The 20,261-nt window shown below is 41.2% G+C and overlaps 1 protein-coding gene across 3 annotated transcripts; it reads right to left on the bottom strand.

The window, feature by feature from the left end:
* Nucleotides 1–408: 408 nt before the first annotated feature.
* On the bottom strand, nucleotides 409–20,164 carry ELK4 (ELK4, ETS transcription factor). Of its 3 annotated transcripts, XM_026077323.1 has the most exons (6): nucleotides 19,821–20,164; nucleotides 19,311–19,450; nucleotides 11,194–11,409; nucleotides 8,783–9,706; nucleotides 7,480–7,596; nucleotides 409–6,188 (listed from the first exon to the last, which is right to left on the bottom strand). In XM_026077323.1, exons 3-6 carry the CDS (start codon nucleotides 11,398–11,400, stop codon nucleotides 6,090–6,092), a joined length of 1,347 nt encoding a protein of 448 aa, XP_025933108.1. In that variant the 5' UTR covers nucleotides 11,401–11,409; nucleotides 19,311–19,450; nucleotides 19,821–20,164; the 3' UTR covers nucleotides 409–6,089. The 3 variants fall into 3 exon arrangements, with proteins under 3 accessions (XP_025933108.1, XP_025933109.1, XP_025933110.1); XM_026077324.1 differs by lacking the exons at nucleotides 19,311–19,450; nucleotides 19,821–20,164 and adding an exon at nucleotides 12,114–12,213; XM_026077325.1 differs by lacking the exons at nucleotides 19,311–19,450; nucleotides 19,821–20,164 and adding an exon at nucleotides 11,813–11,828.
* Between the last annotated feature and the right edge of the window lie 97 nt (nucleotides 20,165–20,261).

The raw sequence follows: 20,261 nt of genomic DNA, 5'->3' as shown, positions 1-20,261 counted from the left end.
ACAGTTCACTCAGCATCTCCGTTACAAGACCCCTGTTTTCCAAAGGTTCATAATTACCGTGTTACAAAACAAAGCAAAAAAAGAAAAGACTTTGAGATGAAAACCTTCTGCAACGCATGGTCTCAACTGAGAAGCACATGTTTGGGGGAAAAAAAAAAAAGGTCAAATTTTTGTTCCGTGAACATAAAACTATTCAGAGATAAATTTAAGACACTTTTTGAAAGATGTGGCATATAACAATGTCAAAGATGCATTTAAAAATAACCTTTGGCAAATAATTAGTCCACACTGTGGTATAATGGACTTGAATACTACACCCCCCAAAAACCCACAACAGCATGTGCAAAACATTTAAAAGTGGCAACTGCATAGTGCAGTATTTACTTTCAGTATACACCGTAAGCGCTATTTGTACAAGGCTGGAAGCTAGAATACATCATGAACACACATCCTCACGAGCAGTGGGCGCATACACATGTATGTTCATATGAAGAGAGCTATTCCAGTCTCTGTTAAACGATGCATATAAAAAACAAAGTTTTCAGCTGTCAGCCTAAGCTTTTTATCAGCTGTCTAGAATAGCTCCACAGTCAAAATCTTCTACAACATTCTTTGGAGAGGGAGGGTAAATAAAAATCAAATCTAGTCAGTTTACTGGTTTTTGTAGAATAATATATATGAAGCTGACATCTTGCTACCCCAAAAGGGAACTACATTAGCATATACATTCAAGACACAACATTGGGCCCTGCCCAGCTTTCTTACCTTGCAAATCATATTTTTTTTAAAAAGCATGGTCATGGTCAGCAAAGCCGCGTCCTCCAAAAAGGATCAACGTTCTGCTGCGAACATATTCTCCCTTATTTATTTGTTCTTTGTACAAAGGCAAAGATAGTATTTCTAAGTTCAGGATCCACCAGACACCCAAAGACAAAGTTTAATCTTTCTGCTTTAGATGGCACCAAGAGAGTCAGGAAATTTTAACAGGTGGGTTAACAATACACAACACAGATTGCAGAAATATGGCAGCACTGCCGTTACTGTGGCTTTGCGGTTCCAATATTACATGTCTCTGACCAAGAGCAGGCTACAGAGAAAGGGTTTGGTTCTATTTTCTAAAACGTTTCTTTGTCCAGAAGCAGCTTTTATAAGGGCTCCTATGGAGCCAGTAACTACTAGCTCGAACTAAGTGAAGTGCAATGTCCACAGATTTCAATTCAAGAAAAACGCCTTTCGCAGTAATAGCCCTGAAGAGCTGCATAAAACAATTGTCATCATTGCATTTTATCTTTTAATCTTCATCTGACAGCCTCTGATTTCAGCAGATCAACTTTAGCATTTCACATATTAATCACCACTCAACTTGATGGCAATAGCCAAAGGCTTCTACATTAAGCGGATCTGCTAATACTGTTCAGGCTAAAGAGCAGCTATTGCCACTTACTGTTTAATTAAATTCAATCAAACCATAAAAATTCCTGTTTAGGCAAGACATACTATACCTCGTTAAAACGTCCCAAATCAGCTTCTAAACAATGTGACTGCAATTCTAATGGATTATCAACTTGTCTGCTGAGTACAAGATCCTGTGGGGCTCAGGCTGTTTGTTTGCAATACCATGCTCCATAATTATTAAGACAAAATAAACCATCCATACCTAAGACCTTAGAGGCCGGAAGGTATGTACACTTCTTACACAGGAGAATTAAGGAACAAAACAGAACAGAATTGTTGTGGACACCCAAAACCCAAACATCAAGTTTTAAAATATCTGTCAACTTTGACAATGTTCCTTAACTACTGATGTAGTTTATTCCATAGCTGACAATACCAAGATAGCCTCTTGATACAACACTGAGATGTGTCTTGTAAACAAGTATGCATTAAAAAAGGAAGAGGTTAAATTGTATAGTAAAACATGAGTACATACAAAAAATGCTATAAAACAGTAGCAAAAAAGTAACTAAAAAGGTATATGAATAAAACATGGATAGCCAGTAGACTGTCAGAACTGTAGGCTTCTGAATGCAGCACTAGAAAAATGCTACAGAAGTGGATCAGAACTCTGCATTTCAGGTCACCTGAGAAATGGTATCAATGTGATAGTCTAGTTCTTTTATCCGATCTCAATTTGCAGAGGTTCTTGCATGAAAGTTGAAATCACGAGGGAGTCTTCCTACGTTACAATGATTGCATTTTTAAAAGCTGTGTAAAGGAAGATACACACATAAGCAGCCTTCACAGGGTTAAAATGAACACTATAAAAAACAAAAACAATCTATTTGCTAGATATCTGAGGTTGAAAACATATCAAAAGGTGAAATTATCCTAGACAAACCACTGAATAGCCGAAGCCTTTCATAATATAATGCACGCTCCATTATGCCAACGATTGCATGGATACTGAAGTCTTTGGACACTAAGTGAATACAACAAAATCTCAAATTCAAGGAATTTCATTACTTCCTGACCTATTGCAAAATGCAACTTCAGTGTGCCAAAGACAGTGCATAGGAATAACATTCAGCAAACACTGCTGAAGACCAGTCTCCTGAAACAAGGATCTAGACTTAAGCTACTGTTAAGGAAAACACTTTCCTCCCTCATCCTCATTACTAGGATTACATTCTCTGAAAACAGGTAGAGGCAAAACAAGTATGGCTCTATAACCATAGGGTGTTATTAACACGGTTCTTCTTCCCGTGGATTGCCTTTGCTAGCAGCACGTGTTGCTAGTGGCATCCCGCAGTTCAGGACCTCAAAAAAAGCCAGACGCAGCACAGACAGCAACAGCAGCACAAGCTTTTCAAGTCCGCAGTGCTATTATAAAGCAGCAGTGACATGGAAAAGAGGCTTCCAGAAGCAAGACAGATGTTCAGCTTCCATGCTCATCCAGTCTAATTCTACTGTCATCTATGAATTAACCATCACACTGCAAAAACTATCAAGCAGTCAAGGATACCATGGCTACTTCAGCAACATGAATTTTAATGTAATAAAATGTTTCGGTAATGCTGCACTATTAATTTTTTTAAACCAACACGGTATTATACCCTTATTACAAACAGCTAACGTGGTAACTAACAGAGAGCCTGTATTAACCCCCACCTTCCCTACACTGTATTAAAAACAAGCTGCAAAATACTCCAGAAATGAGCTGGTAGCGCACCAGCGATTCATGTAACCAAGCTCCAAGGAAGTCACAGCAACACTGTGCTCTGTCAGGAATGTGCCAATTCGGAAAAGCTGGCAGTTATATACTGGTTAGTAAATGTGTGTTTAACGAGACAGCATACGCAAGACAGCATTACCTTAAGTAACCTGAAAGTTATAATGGAGAAAAGGTGAGCAAGCATCTGCTCTCCCACCTCAACCTCGCTTATCCTTCCAACTTGCTTTGCCAACTGCCTCCTGAGATTATAATCCTATATGGGACTTTTATTTTCCTAGGCATGTGCTTAAGAAGCAAAAGCAACCATCTTCTCAGTGCTATCGGTCAGGAAGTTGGACATTACCAGAATGAAACCAACACATACAGGCTGCATTTTCATATTAATTTTCTCTGAAGAAGGTATTCCCAAAGAAAAGACGAATGTGTATCTCATCAACCACCTATGGCAGTGCAATCTTAGGAAACTACTTGGAGAAGAGCATGACACCAGGCCAAGCAAAACTGACGAGCTACATCAGCATTTGGTTCTCTTGCATACCTATACTCAAAGTGATACAGTCTACAAAAAATTAAGTGCATGTGTGCACATACACAACTTTTAAACAAATAAACTTGGCTTTTCTCCATAGGGGACAAGGAAGGGGAAGCAATTAAATTGCAAGTCTTTAATTGCAAGTCTTTAGTGCTAATTATTTTTAAATTCTAACCCTAATCTGCAATGTTGCTGTCAGGTCCACACACTCAGTGGGTATAAAATTGGCCAACCTAATACAACCATTGAAAGTGCTGCTATTTATATATAGCTATATATATTTTCTAGAGCAGACTCATAAACCATCATGCAAACCAGAAAATTCCAGATGCCTGCTCTTAATCATGATCTGCAGCTTTCTTTCTGCATTAAAAAAAAAAAAAGTCAATATTGCACATTGTCATTTTAAGAGCCACCGGCACAGGAACTTTATCTGCTGATGTCTAAAGTGTGGAGCAGTATTATGCCTCTGACTTAACCTAACGGGAAGACGGTTCACTACATCAGCTAACTCCCTGCTATCTCCACCTAAAGACAGGCATATTCTTTTCTCCAGCCTCCCACTGGACAGGGGACTTTCTGCATGAACAATGCCTGAAAAGCAACACCATTACACCCAACTCCCTAGGGCATTACACCAGAAACAAACTAAGTGGTTTGGATATTTAAATGCTAGAATATAGAAAGATAATGTCACTGCAGTAAATTCGGTCTAGGGTATTGTCATACATATGCATTAAAGTGAATTCAGAGTCTGCAAAAGTGGCAAAGGGAGAACTCGCAAAAGCAGAGTTCACCACTGATCCGTAAGACAGGTGTACTACGTGGAAGTACAACGCCAGCTTCTCTTGCTCTAAAGGTACAATCTTTCTCTGCTCATTAAAACTTCCGTCTAAGACAGCCAGCGAGGACGTCAAAGCAAAGAGATGGTCTCTGTTTTCTAGTGAACATTTTATGCTGAAGATTATCTTGCATCACCAACTCAACGTACGTATGTGAGTAGCAAACAGAAGTTGCTGCCTGACAGCAGATGGCCAAAGTGGAAGGGCACGTAGCCCAGCGCCAGCAGACCAAGACATCCAGTCTCCGAGGGGCTGAGAGAGGAGAATCTCTTTTCTTTCATTCCTCAGTTCTCTTAAAAGGCCTCCTGAGGTTCTAAAATCTCTCTACAAATTTAGTTTCATCAGTGTTTCAAATGGCTCTGGAAACTAATCTTGTCCTAATCCATACACATGAAGCCACCAAGAAAAATAAGCAAGCACAAATTTACAGTAAGGTTGGTACAGTGTGACACCTCTCAACTATCTGTACACACTAAGCCTAACCTCTTCTGGATCTCAGTTCTTCCTCAAATAAAAAAAGCAATAGATTTAAAGCAAAACTTGAGAGAAGAGCTGGGAGAAAAGGGGCTTTTCCACTTCAAGTGTCTCAACTGTGGGAAAAGAGCAGTAACGTTAATGTTCAGACGTTAGTGTTCTCACCCACTGCTTGGGTCTGAAGCTCTAGCATCAGGCAGCAACCTCACCAAGTACAGACACACCCTCAAAACCTCATGTAAAATCCATCGTTCTGCTAATTTTCTAGCAGTCAGATTACAGGCTTTATAACAGATTTCTGGCAAAAGAAATGTTTGGACTTTAGCATTCAAACGATCCAAGAACTGAAAGGAACTAACCCCACTGTTCATTTGTCTCCAGGCCTTGCCTCYTCACCGAAGGGAGGGCAGGGAAGCATCCAGAAGCTAACCAGCCCCCTTCTCGGAGAGGCTCAACTGTTTGTATACAAGGCCATTCAAAAATTGTCTATATCTCAATAACACCGTCATTGAGTATTCCTTGAAAATTGCTCCCTGCAAAAAGACAAGATGTTTTTACAGCAGATAAGACGCGAGCTGTTTTGTTGCTGCAGAAGTTATCAGGCCCCAAGGCAAAGCCGAGCACACACACCCCTTTCCCTAGCATTTCCTGGAATGCCAGCTTCAATCACGATTAGATTTCTTCTTGCCAAGCACAGGAAGCAGAAGAACAGAGGGTTTCCAAGAGTCAAAGAGAAAAGACTTCTCTGATACCATTTACTGCAATCAGCGCAGACTCAGCTACTGCAACACAAACTGAAATTCCCTTTACCCATAGTGAAGCCTTCCAAAGGAGGGAAGAGAAGAGACTGGAGCTTTGGCTCCTATTAAGGCGTTTGCATATACATTCCCGATTTGGGTCTTCAAAAAAGGGAATTTTGCAAAAAAAGGCATTTTAATTGGGAATGGCAGAAACTATGACTGTTGATAATCTCTGTGGAATTATAAATTGCTCGTTTAAAAAACATGGTTAAATATAAGTGTCATATCTTTCCTTGCTCGCCAATATGTCCTTTCCATGAGTTCATGTGCTATGTCTTCTGTAGATCAGGGGAAAATGGGCCAGGGGTAGAGGGTCCATCCAGTCCAGASAGAGTAAATGGCCCGTGACTGTTCAGCACTGATGGAAACTAAGAGACAAAACAGAAATGGTTAAGAAAGAGGCCATTTTAATTTACTGTTCCTCTCATATCTGTGTCTGTAGAAGCTCCCCCACAACAAAGTCCAAAACACTTTCAAGGAATCTCTTTGGCTTCCTTTAAATGCCAGTGCATCACAGACTGTACAGATCCAGCTATTATAATGAGCACAACTGTGCAGAGGGAAGAACACAGCCTGTAACCTCTGCACTGAGCACAGTCTATACACTAAACCAGTAAGATCGCAATTCAGTGATTTTAATGCAGGTTGCTGGAAACACATGTTCTAAATTGTTCCTCAATTCGTTATCAGCTATTTATAGAGAAAGAGGTCCAATGGATTTTCAGACCTACTTGTTTAAACCCTATTCTGACAGTACATATAAGCTACTCCCTTCATCTCCATGGAGATGACGGATATAAACCCAAAAGACAATTCTTTAAATTTCATCCTCTGTCTAAGCAGAATGAGGCAACAGATACGGTTATTCTGGTTCCAAAGTGGAAGGTGAGGGAAAAGCATCAGCAATTCCAACTTGAGGACCTTTAAAATATGTTACTTAAATAAAAATATGTATTGAAAACAGTGAAGCTGAGAATTTCCAAACAGCAGAAGAGAGCAGAATATTAAGATCATGCAGAACTGTGCTACACATTGCTGCAGAGATCACACATGCAAAATCTCCCTTCCTACTAGCAGGGAGATTTAATTAATGTATTTCAGCAGAAGAAGCTGTAACAAACTATTACAGGAATCAATAGAGAGTATCAAATTCCATTTCTGGTAAAGTCTCAACCAATAAAGGTACAGGAAGGCAATTTTTACAGGAGGGACAGACCTAAAAAAAATTCCATTTCTAACTACAACACAGACTACCATTAATTTAATACATTTCTGAAATACCAACATTTACAACAGACTTAAACAAAACAGAGTAAATGTCCACTAAAATTAAACTTGCTCACGAAAGCTAACACAGGGGACAGAAAACAAATTGCTATTTTATTTCTACTGGCTATAAAATGATCCCTTGAATTAAAGAAAATTTTCAAAGACAAATGACTTTTTAGGACTTCAAACTTAAATTAGCTAAGTAATCTAAGTATGAATGAAGTCCCGAAATACCTACCGTCTAGCTGCCTCAACATATTACACAGCAAATATTACTGGCCTAAACTTGCCATCAGATTTTTGGGCTAACTGATGCCTACAGCTCTCCTGAGAAAGGTACTGGCAAGCGCGGCTCAACGGCAGAGGCTGCCTAAACCTGTCGGCGCTTACCTGAAAGAGCGTATTAGCACCTTGCAACCTTGCAGGACTGAGAGGAGCAACCGGACTTAGCGTACTCCAGAAGTGAATACTGGAGAGCAAGGGGCTGGGGGTCAGCAAGATGGGAGTCTGCAAAACATACAAAGAAAGTCAGCTATGAGTTAAACCTGCACTGTGAGTAATACGTAGCATATGTAAATCCAGCCACAATAATCTAGCTCCTGCAGCTGTGTAGGGTTGGATCCAAATTTCAGGGACTCCCATTCCTCCCTCCTCCTACCTCCTCCAACAAGCTGCTTCTCCTCCCTTCAAACCCAACAGCAACAGCACCAATCATCCTGCTCGCCCTCCCCTTTCTTAGCAGTTGGCCCTCTTCTCCCAGCAGCTGCCAAATCCTGCTGCAACCTACAGTAAACCAGACTTGTGCAATTCAGTATGACACCTGTAAGTGATTTTGGAAAACTCAATTTATGAGTTTAAAATTAGCAGGCACTGGGCATACGCATGACCTGGGTGACACTGAATGTCAGCTACAACAAAAGAAATTAAATCCAACTTCTGAAAACACTGGATTTTCCAGGTTCACCCGCCAAATACTTTAAAGGGTGCCAAAAGAGCAACTACACTTGATTTTTTTTTCCTGTCTTTAGCTGTTTTAGTTTTCAATCAGCAGTTTCCCTACAGTTTCCTTCCAACTCCAGCTTATTAAAGGAAAGAGATTAAACATATACAGAACAATGCAACAGCTTAGCTGGATCCGATTCTCTTCCAAATCTTCCATGAGGAATGAAAGCCTTTCTTTTCCACACAGTGATAACACCCTAGTTATGCAGCTGTTCACATTACTTTTAGTCACAACACTCTGTCTTAAGCAAATGGCCACTAAAACAAGTAAATAACACAGTTAAATGAATACCTCAGTGGTCTTCTGTTTATTTTTAAACCATTTTCAAAATCAGCCTGAAAGACATGGACAAGGTTTAGGGGTTTTGAAAGAATTCCCTGTCACCCTGGGAAGATTTACAAATGATCCTGCTGGTGCTGGTTTGGGTTGTGCCTCCATAYGCTAACATTGCACAGACACGTATAGCTGCCATACCACTGGGCACACTTTAGGGTGAAAGCTAACATTGATTATAAATGTTCTGGAACAAACTTCTGTTTTATAAAAAAAGGCAGTGACACCCTGAGTTTCAGAACCCCAAATATGATCTACTGGCTATTAATTTTTCACTTGTCCTCTCTTACTGTTTTAAAACATAACCACTATTGTTAATAAATAAAAAAGGAAGCTTAAGGAAGGGAATTAGGTTACCTGAGAGAAAAGTGCTGGAGTAAGAGAAGCAGTTGGGAGAGAAGGGCTCAGTATCCCCAACGGACTTGGATCACTGCCTGTAATGACCAGAGTGGGAGCCAACTCTAGCCCTTTGGGTTTTTTAGATCTGGAGAGGTGATTGGCAAATTCCTTCTCCAGCACAGATGAATCCTGCTCTTTGGGCTCTGGGGATTGATGCTGAAGGCTCTGAGCCTGCTCTAGTTGTTGAGAAGCCACTGACTCTATGTCCGTGTCAATGTCCAGGTCAGGATTAGAGCTCAAAGGTGGCGAAGGAGGTGTAGAAGGAACTTGCAGAGTGGGAGAAACTGAAGATACAGGTGGAGTTGGGGTGAAGCTGGTAGTTAAGTTTGGCAAAGGTGCTGGAGCTTCAGGGGCAGTTAACTTGGGTAAAACAAGAGTCTCCAAGGTCTGGAGAGTTTCTTCTGATGCCACTGGAAGAGAGGATGCAGCTGAAGGGGCAGAAGCAGTTGAAGTGGCGGAAACAGTTGAAGCGGCAGAGACCAGGGGCACAGATGAAGGCTTTTTGGAGGGCATGGTTACAAACTTGATGACAGATGGTGTTGGATCCTGAGCAGGTTTCTTCTCTGTCAGTTTCTCAGCTGGATTCTCAATCTTGATGGACCTGAAGAGTTTTACACTGGAAGAGTTCAGGGAGTTCAGAGTAAAAGAGGAGTACAAGCCTGAGTGGATATAGTCATTGCGGCTGGAGGATTTACCACAAGACTGAGACTTCTCCTTCCCACAGTTTTCCACGTCCTTTGGAGCACTGCTAACTTCTGCAAAACCAGCCATTTCAGGGTCTCCTTCTATACGGCCCACCACGAGTGGATCCATATTTAAAATCTCCGGATAGGAAACAAACTTGTACACAAACTTCTTACCATTCACTTTTTTAATGATATTCTGTGGGTAAGAAGATATGTATTTTTAGCTCTTCTGCAGATTAATTTTCTTGCTACAAACATTGCCTAAAATAGACTGAAGAATTAGATAGTCTAGATAGCCAGTATCCTTTATTCAAAAACTGCTTTTTTATTATTATTTTTTATATACACTGGATTCTTGCAATTTAGTTATGCTCCCAAAGTATCATTTCCAGAGCTCTCAGACAGAACACTGAAGCAGGTGAGTTTAACCTGACCTTAAATGTACTAACAATAGTTTTAAAGCTGAAGAGCAATTCTATTAAAAATATTTTAAAAGACCATATAGAAAACAAAAGATATCCCATTACCTGCGTCTAAGTCATGATCACTCATCTGGGTACAATACATATAATCTAACTTACACACAAGAGAACCTGCAGAATTAAGGCTTACAGGTTTGCAGAACTGAGGCCTAATGCATCAAATCAAACCACCCTCATTCTTAATAAAATGACAATAAAAGAAAATAAATAGCTGAACTAATCAGCAAAATGTAGGCTAATCAGCAATTTCAATGCCACAAAGTAGCATCTGTCAAACTTTGTCCATAACTGAAATGCGACATGCAATTTCAACCTAAGACAATTATTTGTTGTACAATTGTTATCGCTAAGACTTCTCAGTACAAAGTCAGATTAAAGAAASTGTGCTACCCAATAATAAACTCCAAGCAACATGCCACCTGCTACAAACTGACAGTTTCCTCAGAAACTGTGTTTTATTTTCTTATCTCACACACCCACACAATAACAGTTGTGGGATAAACGGCTTATTGAGAGGTTATTGAAATGAAGGTAACAATCCCACACTGTAACTCTAGTTCAGCTTTTCGACATTACCTGTACACTAATGAAAGGCTCTCACAAGTCATTAGAAGACACTAGCTAAACAAGGGAAGTATTTTGCTTAGCTTGACCAAATCCACTATCCACATTATAGGTGCAGTTCTGAATACAAGGAGGAAAAGAAAAAGATTCTGGGGCTGCCTCACTGGAAATCCATATTTTGATAGCCTCTTTGTAGAGACGATTATAGAAAAGATCTCAAGATGGTGCAATATTCACCATCTTGATCATCGTTATCTTTTTTTTTTTTCCTTACTTATGCTGGAGTGTTCAGGATTTTAACCCTTGCAAGGACACATACATTTGGAAAGGGGTTAGAAAGGGGATTATTATTCACAGAAAGACTCCTATTAGCAAAGACATAAATGAAAAGAGAAAACATTTTGCAGAAAGCTACCTAGACCCTTATAAAACTATCACTGGGGAGAAACCAGGTGCAAATGAAAATAAAATAAAATAAAATAAACATAACTAAACGTAAACTAGCACACCTCACTTAAACCTGGGAGACAAAAGTGACTCCTATCTCCKTGAAGAGAATGGAAAAAGAAGGAAAGCTCATTAGGCAGAAGCTGGTAAGAGGGATAAGGATTGGAGGTGGATTTATGGGCTTGGTTACCTTCACATAATAGTATCTGAGAGCACGGCTGAGTTTATCATAGTTCATACTGGGCTTGTTCTTGCGGATTCCCCAGAGTCTGGCCACCTCCTCTGCCTGCAGCAGTTTGAACTCCCCGTCGTTGGAGGTCCAACAGATGATATTCTTGTTCTGAGGCTCTTGGAGGAGCTGGAGGAGGAACTGCCACAGGGTGATAGCACTGTCCATAGCAGTAAGCTGAAATTCAGAAAGGCAGATAAGAGGCAACACATTAGGAACAGCACATTTTCTTCGTCTCCCTAGAAGGTGGTAAAGGAGCAGAAATGTTATTTCCAAAGGCAGCAGGAGTAAAAATTATTAGTCACCAGTCGTGAAAGATGTTCCCTGCAGAACAGAGAGGCTGAGAGCCAACTGCTGTCGTCTCCTCCCACATGTCAGTCCTTTTCACATGGGTTATATTTAGCCTCATTTAACTAAATCAGGTCACTTTGGGTAAGTTGCAATGAGTCATTATCCAAAAAAAACAACTTCTAAGTCGCTCCATGTTCACCCATTCTGACTTGTACTGCTTTATGAGAAATAGCTCAGGTGCACCTGGGTAAAATCAACCCCCCCACTCACCTCCTCCTCATTTCCTTACCTGCACCCACCTCCAACTTCTGTGCCTTTAAAAGAAAATGGACAGCAGATCAAATAACTGCTTAAGTGACCAGCAGGTCCTAACAGTAAAAAAAATTCATTTTTCCTTCTATATTCATATTTCTACTGCCTCTTTGTAAGAGGCCCTCTCAACCCGACGTATCAACCTCCAGTCTCCTCTCATTCAAATATTTTTTTTTCAGATTTCATCCTTGCCTTTTCTAAGAGAATAAACAAGAAAGTTAAAAAAAAAAAATCAAATTCTCTTTTGCTTTTCTCTTGATCCCCCAGTTGTATCTTACCTACATCAGTCTTTTAGGCTGAGACCTTCTAGGACGAGCATTTGTCAGTTGGATTCAGTGCACTTCCAGCATGTTTACTAGCACTGAAGTTGTGGCCGTATAGATTTATCAAGGATAGACAAGGCAGTAGAGATGACATTTTCCCCTGAACATATCTGACTACATAAGACAGTACTTCAGCAGACATTTTTAGGTAGAACAGTAAATAATCTTATCTGCACAATGGGAGTTATATTAGTATAAGCTACACTGTGAATTAAAACAGGTTAAATTTTATTAATGCAATATCCTATATGGATTGCCTTATTTCAGAACAGAATGGCTTCTCTCAATATAGTTTAAACTTCTTCCAGTGAAATAAAAACAAAACCAGCCACTCTGGAATAAGAACCTTCACACTGACCTACACTGGCAATATTTTGATAWGCATAACTGCTAGATTCTTCCCATATAGACCAAGCTCAACAAAGGCAACCCTAAAGAGCATAGAGGTTTCTACCCAGGTGAATCTGCAGCACAAAACGACCAAATGCTATTTGCAAGGATCGGCTCTGAAACACACACCCCAAGTGCCGCTTCAGCAAGCGGGACCCCTGCCCATATCCCTTGAAGTACATATATATTCACAGACAAGATTCAGTCAGGACTGCCAGTTCATAGTTTGTTACCAAAGCCTTTTATTCCGATCCCATTACTGCCCAGCTCTTATCCACCAGAAGACAGCCCTATATAAGGAAGAGAGCAGTCTACATGTCAGAGCTTCAGAATTTAGTCAGCCCTGTAAAAGGATTACTGCTGACAGTTTACACAGGACTCCGCATTCTTATTTAAATAAGGTGCCCTAGGGCAGGTACTTTTTCGGGCAGAGCCCAGTTCATTTAACCTGTTTTTAAGAATACCTGCCTAATGGCACTTACATGACTACACAGGGATGTTACATTGATCAAGTTAGTTAAATTGCTGCAATTAGAAGGAACAATCTCAAAATGAAGGACACCCACACCACCTTGCTATGCTGGCCTAAGGTGCTTTCCTTGTTAATTACTGCATGCATACAGCTCCACGCTTGCCCAAATTAATTGCTCAGTACTCTAAGAAAACATCAGCTGCTGAACTCTATGCTTTGAGACTCTTCCCGCAGCGCACTGGAATCCCAGCTGAAAGTTACGGGACTTCTGGGTCAGGGAACCAAATTAAAACCCTTTGGCGACTTCTCCTCCAACTTGTATTCACTTTTGCTAGTAACGCCTTGTGTCTGCCTATGGGCAGCACAGAGGACCCCGCACGCTGCGGAGCATCGTAATCGCGGGCTCGTCCTTCTGTCAGGATGATGCACATGCGGTTGGGGCTGTGTAGACATAAGGACACGATTCTGCCACTCTGCAGAGCTGTCAATACTGGTGATATGTGTTAACAGAGAAAGAGCAGGAGAACGAAGCTGAGTGATTATTCCCACGCTACATTTATATACAGCAGTTTCAGAACCATACGCAGCCCTGCACCAAATAGCACTGACTGATGCAATGGGAGGTAATGGCACAGAATTAGATTAGCAGAAAAATTTTAGAGCAGCAAAGGCTTTGTTTTCCTAGAGATCTGTGCAGCTCTCATCCCAGAATTAAAATTCCGTAACTCCAAAACAGTGCTTCCCCTTAGTGAGAAGTACTTCAACATTATTATCTCAAAGCTCTCCAACCTCTACTGCAGTCGAGCACTAGCGCCTAGGTTATGGCTGTTACTGCATCAAGTTAGATACATGATGCTGCTCAGCAATGCCGAGTACAGCTGGAGTGACTGAAATTACTGAATATATAAAAGATTAAAGTAAACAAACAAACAAACCTTTCTTCATGATGAGCTATGCTGTTCCAAGGAGTCTTTACCAAAATAGTAGCGTGGTTCCTCTCTAAAGAGTTCAGAGTGCCTGAATCTCAAATACTGTAGCTTTATGCCTGGAAGAATACTTCCCAGCAGCACACTTGCATGACTATACTGGATCAAACAAAATACACTGATCAAACTACCACTGATGTTTCCAGAATTTATAGGCTTTAGAGGTGTCGTGATTCCTTCCATCATTTATACTGACATACCCTCAGCAGCCCCTGCTGTATAAAGTCTTATGTTGGACATGTTAACAACAGGAAGGAGAAATTTTACTTAATCCTCAGTTGTTGCAAAACATGAGCAAACAGCACTTTTGAAYTGTTAAGGTATAGGTTATATTGATTATGAGAAGAACGGCTATCCCTCGCTGTTAAATATTTATTTATTGTGCACATCTACAAAAAACAACAGAGAGAGGCCTCAGGATAACTGGGAGTATAAGAGTATGGTCCTTCTGAAGATTATATACAGACAAAGGGAATGCCAGAAAATCACCCAAGCTGGTCAAAAGCAATGGGAACACAGGTGGATCTTGCTCCTACTGAGGCCAGGAGCAATCTGCAGCTGGGAATGAATAATACATGTATGGGACGCAATGTTGTATTATGAATCAAGACATATCTCATTTAATATTTTTATTAAGCTTGCTTTGGCATTGCATAAAAATGCATCAAAGAACCATTGGTTCTTCAGGAAACAGCAGGAAAAAGCACATCACACACAAGATGTAAAATTAAAATCAGTATAGCCGAGGTATAGTCAAACAAAGAAAAACACTCAAGAACAATTCTGAATAATGTGCTAAAAAGGTTCTGCCTTCTTCAGCACCTGGGGCAGAAAAAGGCTGACTCCCTTCACGAAAAGGCCTTGCAATCACATGGATTAAACAGTGATTTTAGCACCCTGTGTTATCCTAGTTTTGAGAACATCGTCGGCTGCCGTTCGGCACTTGGCAGCCTGTCATAGGGGGACCAGCTGTTACAAAGACTTTTGCCCATACCGTAGCCCTTTTAAGGGCCACATACTCAAAGCATCCTCCCTTCTGCATGGGTATTGGAAGGAATTCAGCAGATCCTCTCGTCCTTTTTATTCAGACATACGGCAGTAACTGCACCCTCCCGTTACAGGCCTGTTAGCTACAGAAGCTAAAAGAAATCAGGAGGAGGACAGGAACCCGCGAGCCCACTCCTGCTCTATACCGACAATGGCAAGATGTTACTTCTGTCATGATTTGCAAATAGCATTTCGTCTTCTTTCAAATCTGTGGTTCCCTTCAAGAAAAGGCATCAATCTCCTAGCATAGCTCCCTGTCAGCATAAAATCCTAGTAGTTTGATTGCTTTTTCTTCCAGATGAATACACCAATAATTGCAGCACACCACTGCAAACTATCTTTTTTGCTGAATTTTGTTTTCCTTATGAGAGTCCATGGAGAAAGAACAAGGTCTCGCTTGAAAAGACAATGAAGGAATTAGACAGAGATGCAGTACTGCTATTTGTGATGAGGCCTTTCCACTTCTGCACCATTTGAGTGTAAGGAAAAAATACTTGCTAGAGGCAGAGGGCAGTTATACTTTGCAATGAGTATGCTAAAATAGAGCACTATTATTGTCTTGAGATCTTCTCTGACGCCTACAGATGACCCCTTGAAGAACACAGAGTAGCTGACAGAACTTGGCTGCAGTATTCTAAATACAAATGCTGCAAACTTCAGGCTTCTCGTGTTGCTGCAGCTTTGTTCGAGGCCCTGACCTCACGAAGCCTCRAGCTTACAAAAACCCAGAACACAAGACCGGCATCTTTTTCAGTGATTTCTCCTCACGGGTCTCTGCTATAATAAGCTTCATGCAGTTCTATTTGAATGCAGAGCTTTAAGACTTTGCAGATCTTTTGTGGAAGGAAGTACAATCACTGGATGGCACCACAAACAGGAGACACAGCTTAGAAAGTGGCATATGGTAATCTCTGCTGTGGCCTACAGCTAGCTTGCAAAACAACTTTAAGCGTTCAGCTCTTTGAGCTCACAAAAAGGAGACRGACACCTAGATGTGTCCCCACAAGGCATGAGCCAGCCAGGCCTCAAAAAGGTAGAAGCAGCAGGATCCCAGGGGTTCTGTCCTAACCCCTCGTTTTCAAGGTCTTTCAGAGGCTTCCTGTGCTTTGACTCAACCCTGGGAAGAGCTCGAGTAATCTTTCACCTTAATTTGTTCTAACAGCCTCTTATGAACATCTGCACATTGATGACTTCTCCAGGTGGACTGAAAAAGTCCAGTCAGGTCTACAAGCTCTTCAGGACTCAACACAGAAACAGAGGACGGTGCAAGGCAGAGAGAAAGAAAGGATGTCACACYGTCTCTACATGATGGGGACAAACTCATCACAACCCAGTATTTAAATGGGACAGTTATAGCTGTCCAGATATTTACATAGAARTGACATCTCAAAAGACAACTTTGAAAGCAGCATAGAGCAAAGGTAAAGACACAGGATGACAGTGCCACAAAAGATACTGTTTGAAGATTGCCAGAAACAAAATCAGTTTCATGTACGCATACACCAACCTTAAAGCATAAAAATTTACCAAAAGATAAGAGTCAATCCTTTTCCCCGAGTGCTAATTTTAAAACAAATACTTCCATTTTAAACAGACTGTGAACAGCAACAACAACTTAGAGATGGGCTTGGGGGCCTCGTGCTTAGAGCTGCAAGTCAGACATGCAGGGGGCCAGCAGATGAGCAAGTTAAGTCTACACGCAATTACAGGAAAGCAGGACGTGGCGTGCACACAACACAGAAGCACTCTGCACATGTGCAGCAAACCTGAACTGTTAAGACTTTACTGTGCTTGCACAAAACTATTCCCGGGACTTCTAAATAGATTAAGATGGCCACGGTGCGTGAACACAAGGAATTCGTAGACATTAACTCCTGTTACATTGTGCAATACCCCCAYGTAGACAAGGCCTTAGATAGCTGTTCCAGGAAAAAAAGCAACACAGAATAATTTAGATCGAAAGAGATCTTTGGAAGTCATGAGGCCCAACTCCCTGTTCAAACAGGGCTAACTTGAAAGTTAGATCAGGTTGCTCGGCATCTTGTCCAGTCAACAAATAAAAAAATAGCTGCTTTCTTCCCCCCATTCCTTTCCTCCTAAGAAAGCAGAAACACTCAAATAGCAGAAAAGAAAATAGCCAACATCAGCTTTTATTTTAGTAAAGAGAAAGAACTGCAACATGTTGTTACTGATGAAGCATCTAATTAAATAGTTATCGACATACAACTAAGGAATAATTTCATTAGCACAGCACTTAAAATATCCCACTACTAATAAATTTTTCACAAAATATTTTCAAGTCCCAGGGAAAGCAACTCACTGGAACTAGTACTTTTAGTATTTTATCAATTTTGATTCATTTTAGAAAGAACCTGCTGCCCAGCACACATTAAACCCACTCTCCAAGATTAGCACTCTCCAGAACACTGGTGTCTAGCTACTGACATGCTCTGGCGTAATGGGAAGCAAGCAAAGAACTACAGTATTTAGTCCTTTTCCAAAACACACAACACATCATAAAGATGCTTAAATTACCTTTGCCAATATCACTTGTTTTGTTAGCTTAGTGTCTGAAAAGGGGTTAATCACCAGTTAAAAGCCTGTTTTATGTATAAGATGAAAAAGTTACTATTCACATGGAACTGAACTGGAGATTCAGATTTCTGCATCTGTCACATCACCATTAAAAATCCAAATACTGGTAGCTTCTCAAGATGTATTCAAATTGTACTTTCTCTAATATATACCAAAATCAGGGGGGTGGGGGGGGGGGCAGGGGGAGAAACACCCTAAACTCCAGCAAATKCCAGTCTTCCCCTTGGCTCTGGTATTCACTGCACCCTTGTTTCCAAGCCAGTCCGGAAAATAAGCTTGTTCTGAAAGAGAAACCATGGTTATCAAGGCAGGAAGTTTCTGGGAAGGAAACGCTAGAGGATGTCCTCATGATAAGAGCTGCTCCACAGTTTTCATTGCTTAATCCTTCTCCAAGTTTGACAGTTGTATTTACGTAAAACAAATGTCACAAAAAGTTTGGTGTTCTTGGCTCAAAAAATAAGTTGCAAGTATACATGAAATTAAGATGTTTGCAAATATTTTGAGCTTTAGAAGCAATTTGTTTCAACTTTTTAATTCCCGTCTTAAAAATAAGTATTTCCTGTTCTATGTTATTATTTGCTAGTCTTCTCCACTTTCAGATCCCTAAGAAAACCTTTCTGCGTTAGCAAACAAGCAATGGAAAACAAACCACTAGGGACAACAGAAGCATCAGAATTCCCATCCTAGTTATGGTAGAAGACTGTTAAGTTGGTAGCAGTATATAAGCCAAGGAGATGTTTTTAAACCTTGATACCTAGACCTAGACATGGCGTCTGGTTTGTTAACGAACATGATTTTGGCTAGCACACCCTGCCGTTTAAAAATGTTTTAACCTGTTTGAACAYGGCTAATAAGGGCGACTTCAAAACACAGGCCATGTATTTCCTCCAGTTGCTACAATCATTCTGATCCTCCATCTCTGCCTGAGGACGACTGACACCCCAAGGTGGCCAGTTTTATGAGCAGTAGACCTCATTCCCCTGCTTTACCTTACTATGATCGAGAGTTGGCCTCTTCTTTATCTCCGATGGTGGGATAAGAGACTAAAGAGAAGTAGCACAGAAGCCTCCAGGACAAACAGAACAGTAAACTTAAAAAATCAAATACCTTTGATCATTTACTTGATGGGTTTCTAACACTGATGTGAATGTTTCTGAATAAGCCATAAAATCCTTATTTCCATAGAAGCTCCTCTTCAAATAAATTATGCTTGCTGCCTCCTTACCTGCCACACAGTGTTTACCAACAGCAGACTAAATTAGCTTCAACAGGCACAATACAGCTGCTGAAAGTAAAAGCATCCTTGTTTACGCATAAGGGTCAGGTCTCTGCAACACGCTATAGAATAAACCTCAAACAAAAGGTTTAACGTTTTACGCTGACCCTAACTTTATTATAAAAAGGAAGTTTCATTTAAGATGGAAAAGGTTTCCTTTAATAATGTTTATAATACACTCAGCCTGGTTGCTATGACGATGGAACAACTATTCTCTACAAACAGGCACTAAGACCCTAAAAATAAACAGGCTGACAAAAAAATCACGAACATGCAGTCTTGTCAGGAGGGCTGTGCTTGGTACATGGTTTGCGTTTATTCTGAATATGATGAAAATAAAGACATTTTGACTGCTAAATTCTGCACCCAATAAACAGAGCACTCACCTAACAAAGTGATTCCTGTACTTCTCAGGAGCTGCTGCTTAAAAACAAAGAAACAAAAACACCGCAGCCACAAGAACTGGGGATTCCCCCCACATACAACCGGGCAGGCAACAGAACAACAGAGATTATTCGAAGTCAGTCTGTGAAAATAATATAACTATTGTAGAAGTAAAACATTTGCACACCTTATATATATATATATATGTGTGTGTGTGTGCACACGCATGGGTGTGCGCGTGCACCTCTACGCATGCAAAAATAAAAATAACGGCATGTTATATTTTTATATTATATTTGCCTACTTTCTTCGTGGATTTGCATACTTTCTTCACGGACTCATTTAGTGATGTGGGTAGGCATCCACCCATTTCATAAAGAAATCAGTACGTGAATATTCAAAAAAAAAAAAAAAAAAAAGATTACAGCAGAGTCAGGAACAAAACCCAAGTATTTGATTCCAGTCTCTTGCTCTAATCTCACACAAGCACACGGAGGCAAATAAATAAGTACCCAATGATAACAGCGCAAAGGAGACATCTTCGGTCCTCGCTCAAACGCTCCTCCCGAAGGACGGCTTGCCTGGTGCAGCACCAAAACCGAGGCCACAAGAACACCCGCCGCGGCGCAGCGGGGGCTGCTCCGCGAGCACCTCCCGAGGCTCAGCGCCGCGCGGCCGCCACCGAAGACGCGCGCGGGGCCGTTTCTCCATTTCCCATCGCCGCACGAGAAGCGGCTCCGGCGAGAAAAGCGAAACTTCACCGCCGAGCCAGGGCCCCCGACGGCGCTCGGCGGATCAAAGTCCCGAGGCGAGCGGCGCCTTTCAAGCCTCCGCACTCGCCTGCCTCCCCCCCAACTTCCTGACGCGCGCGACCCCCACGCGTGTGCCCTGCCCACGGACACCCGCACCCCAGGGACACGAAGACACCCCCGCGCAGGCACTCTCTCCCCCCC

This window comes from Apteryx rowi, unplaced genomic scaffold (genome assembly GCF_003343035.1).
Source record: "Apteryx rowi isolate R43461 unplaced genomic scaffold, aptRow1 scaffold_45, whole genome shotgun sequence".
NCBI classification, from domain to species: Eukaryota; Metazoa; Chordata; class Aves; order Apterygiformes; family Apterygidae; genus Apteryx; species Apteryx rowi.
The sequence above is the reverse complement of the archived record's forward strand: the minus strand, read 5'-3'. Positions and strand labels throughout refer to the sequence as shown.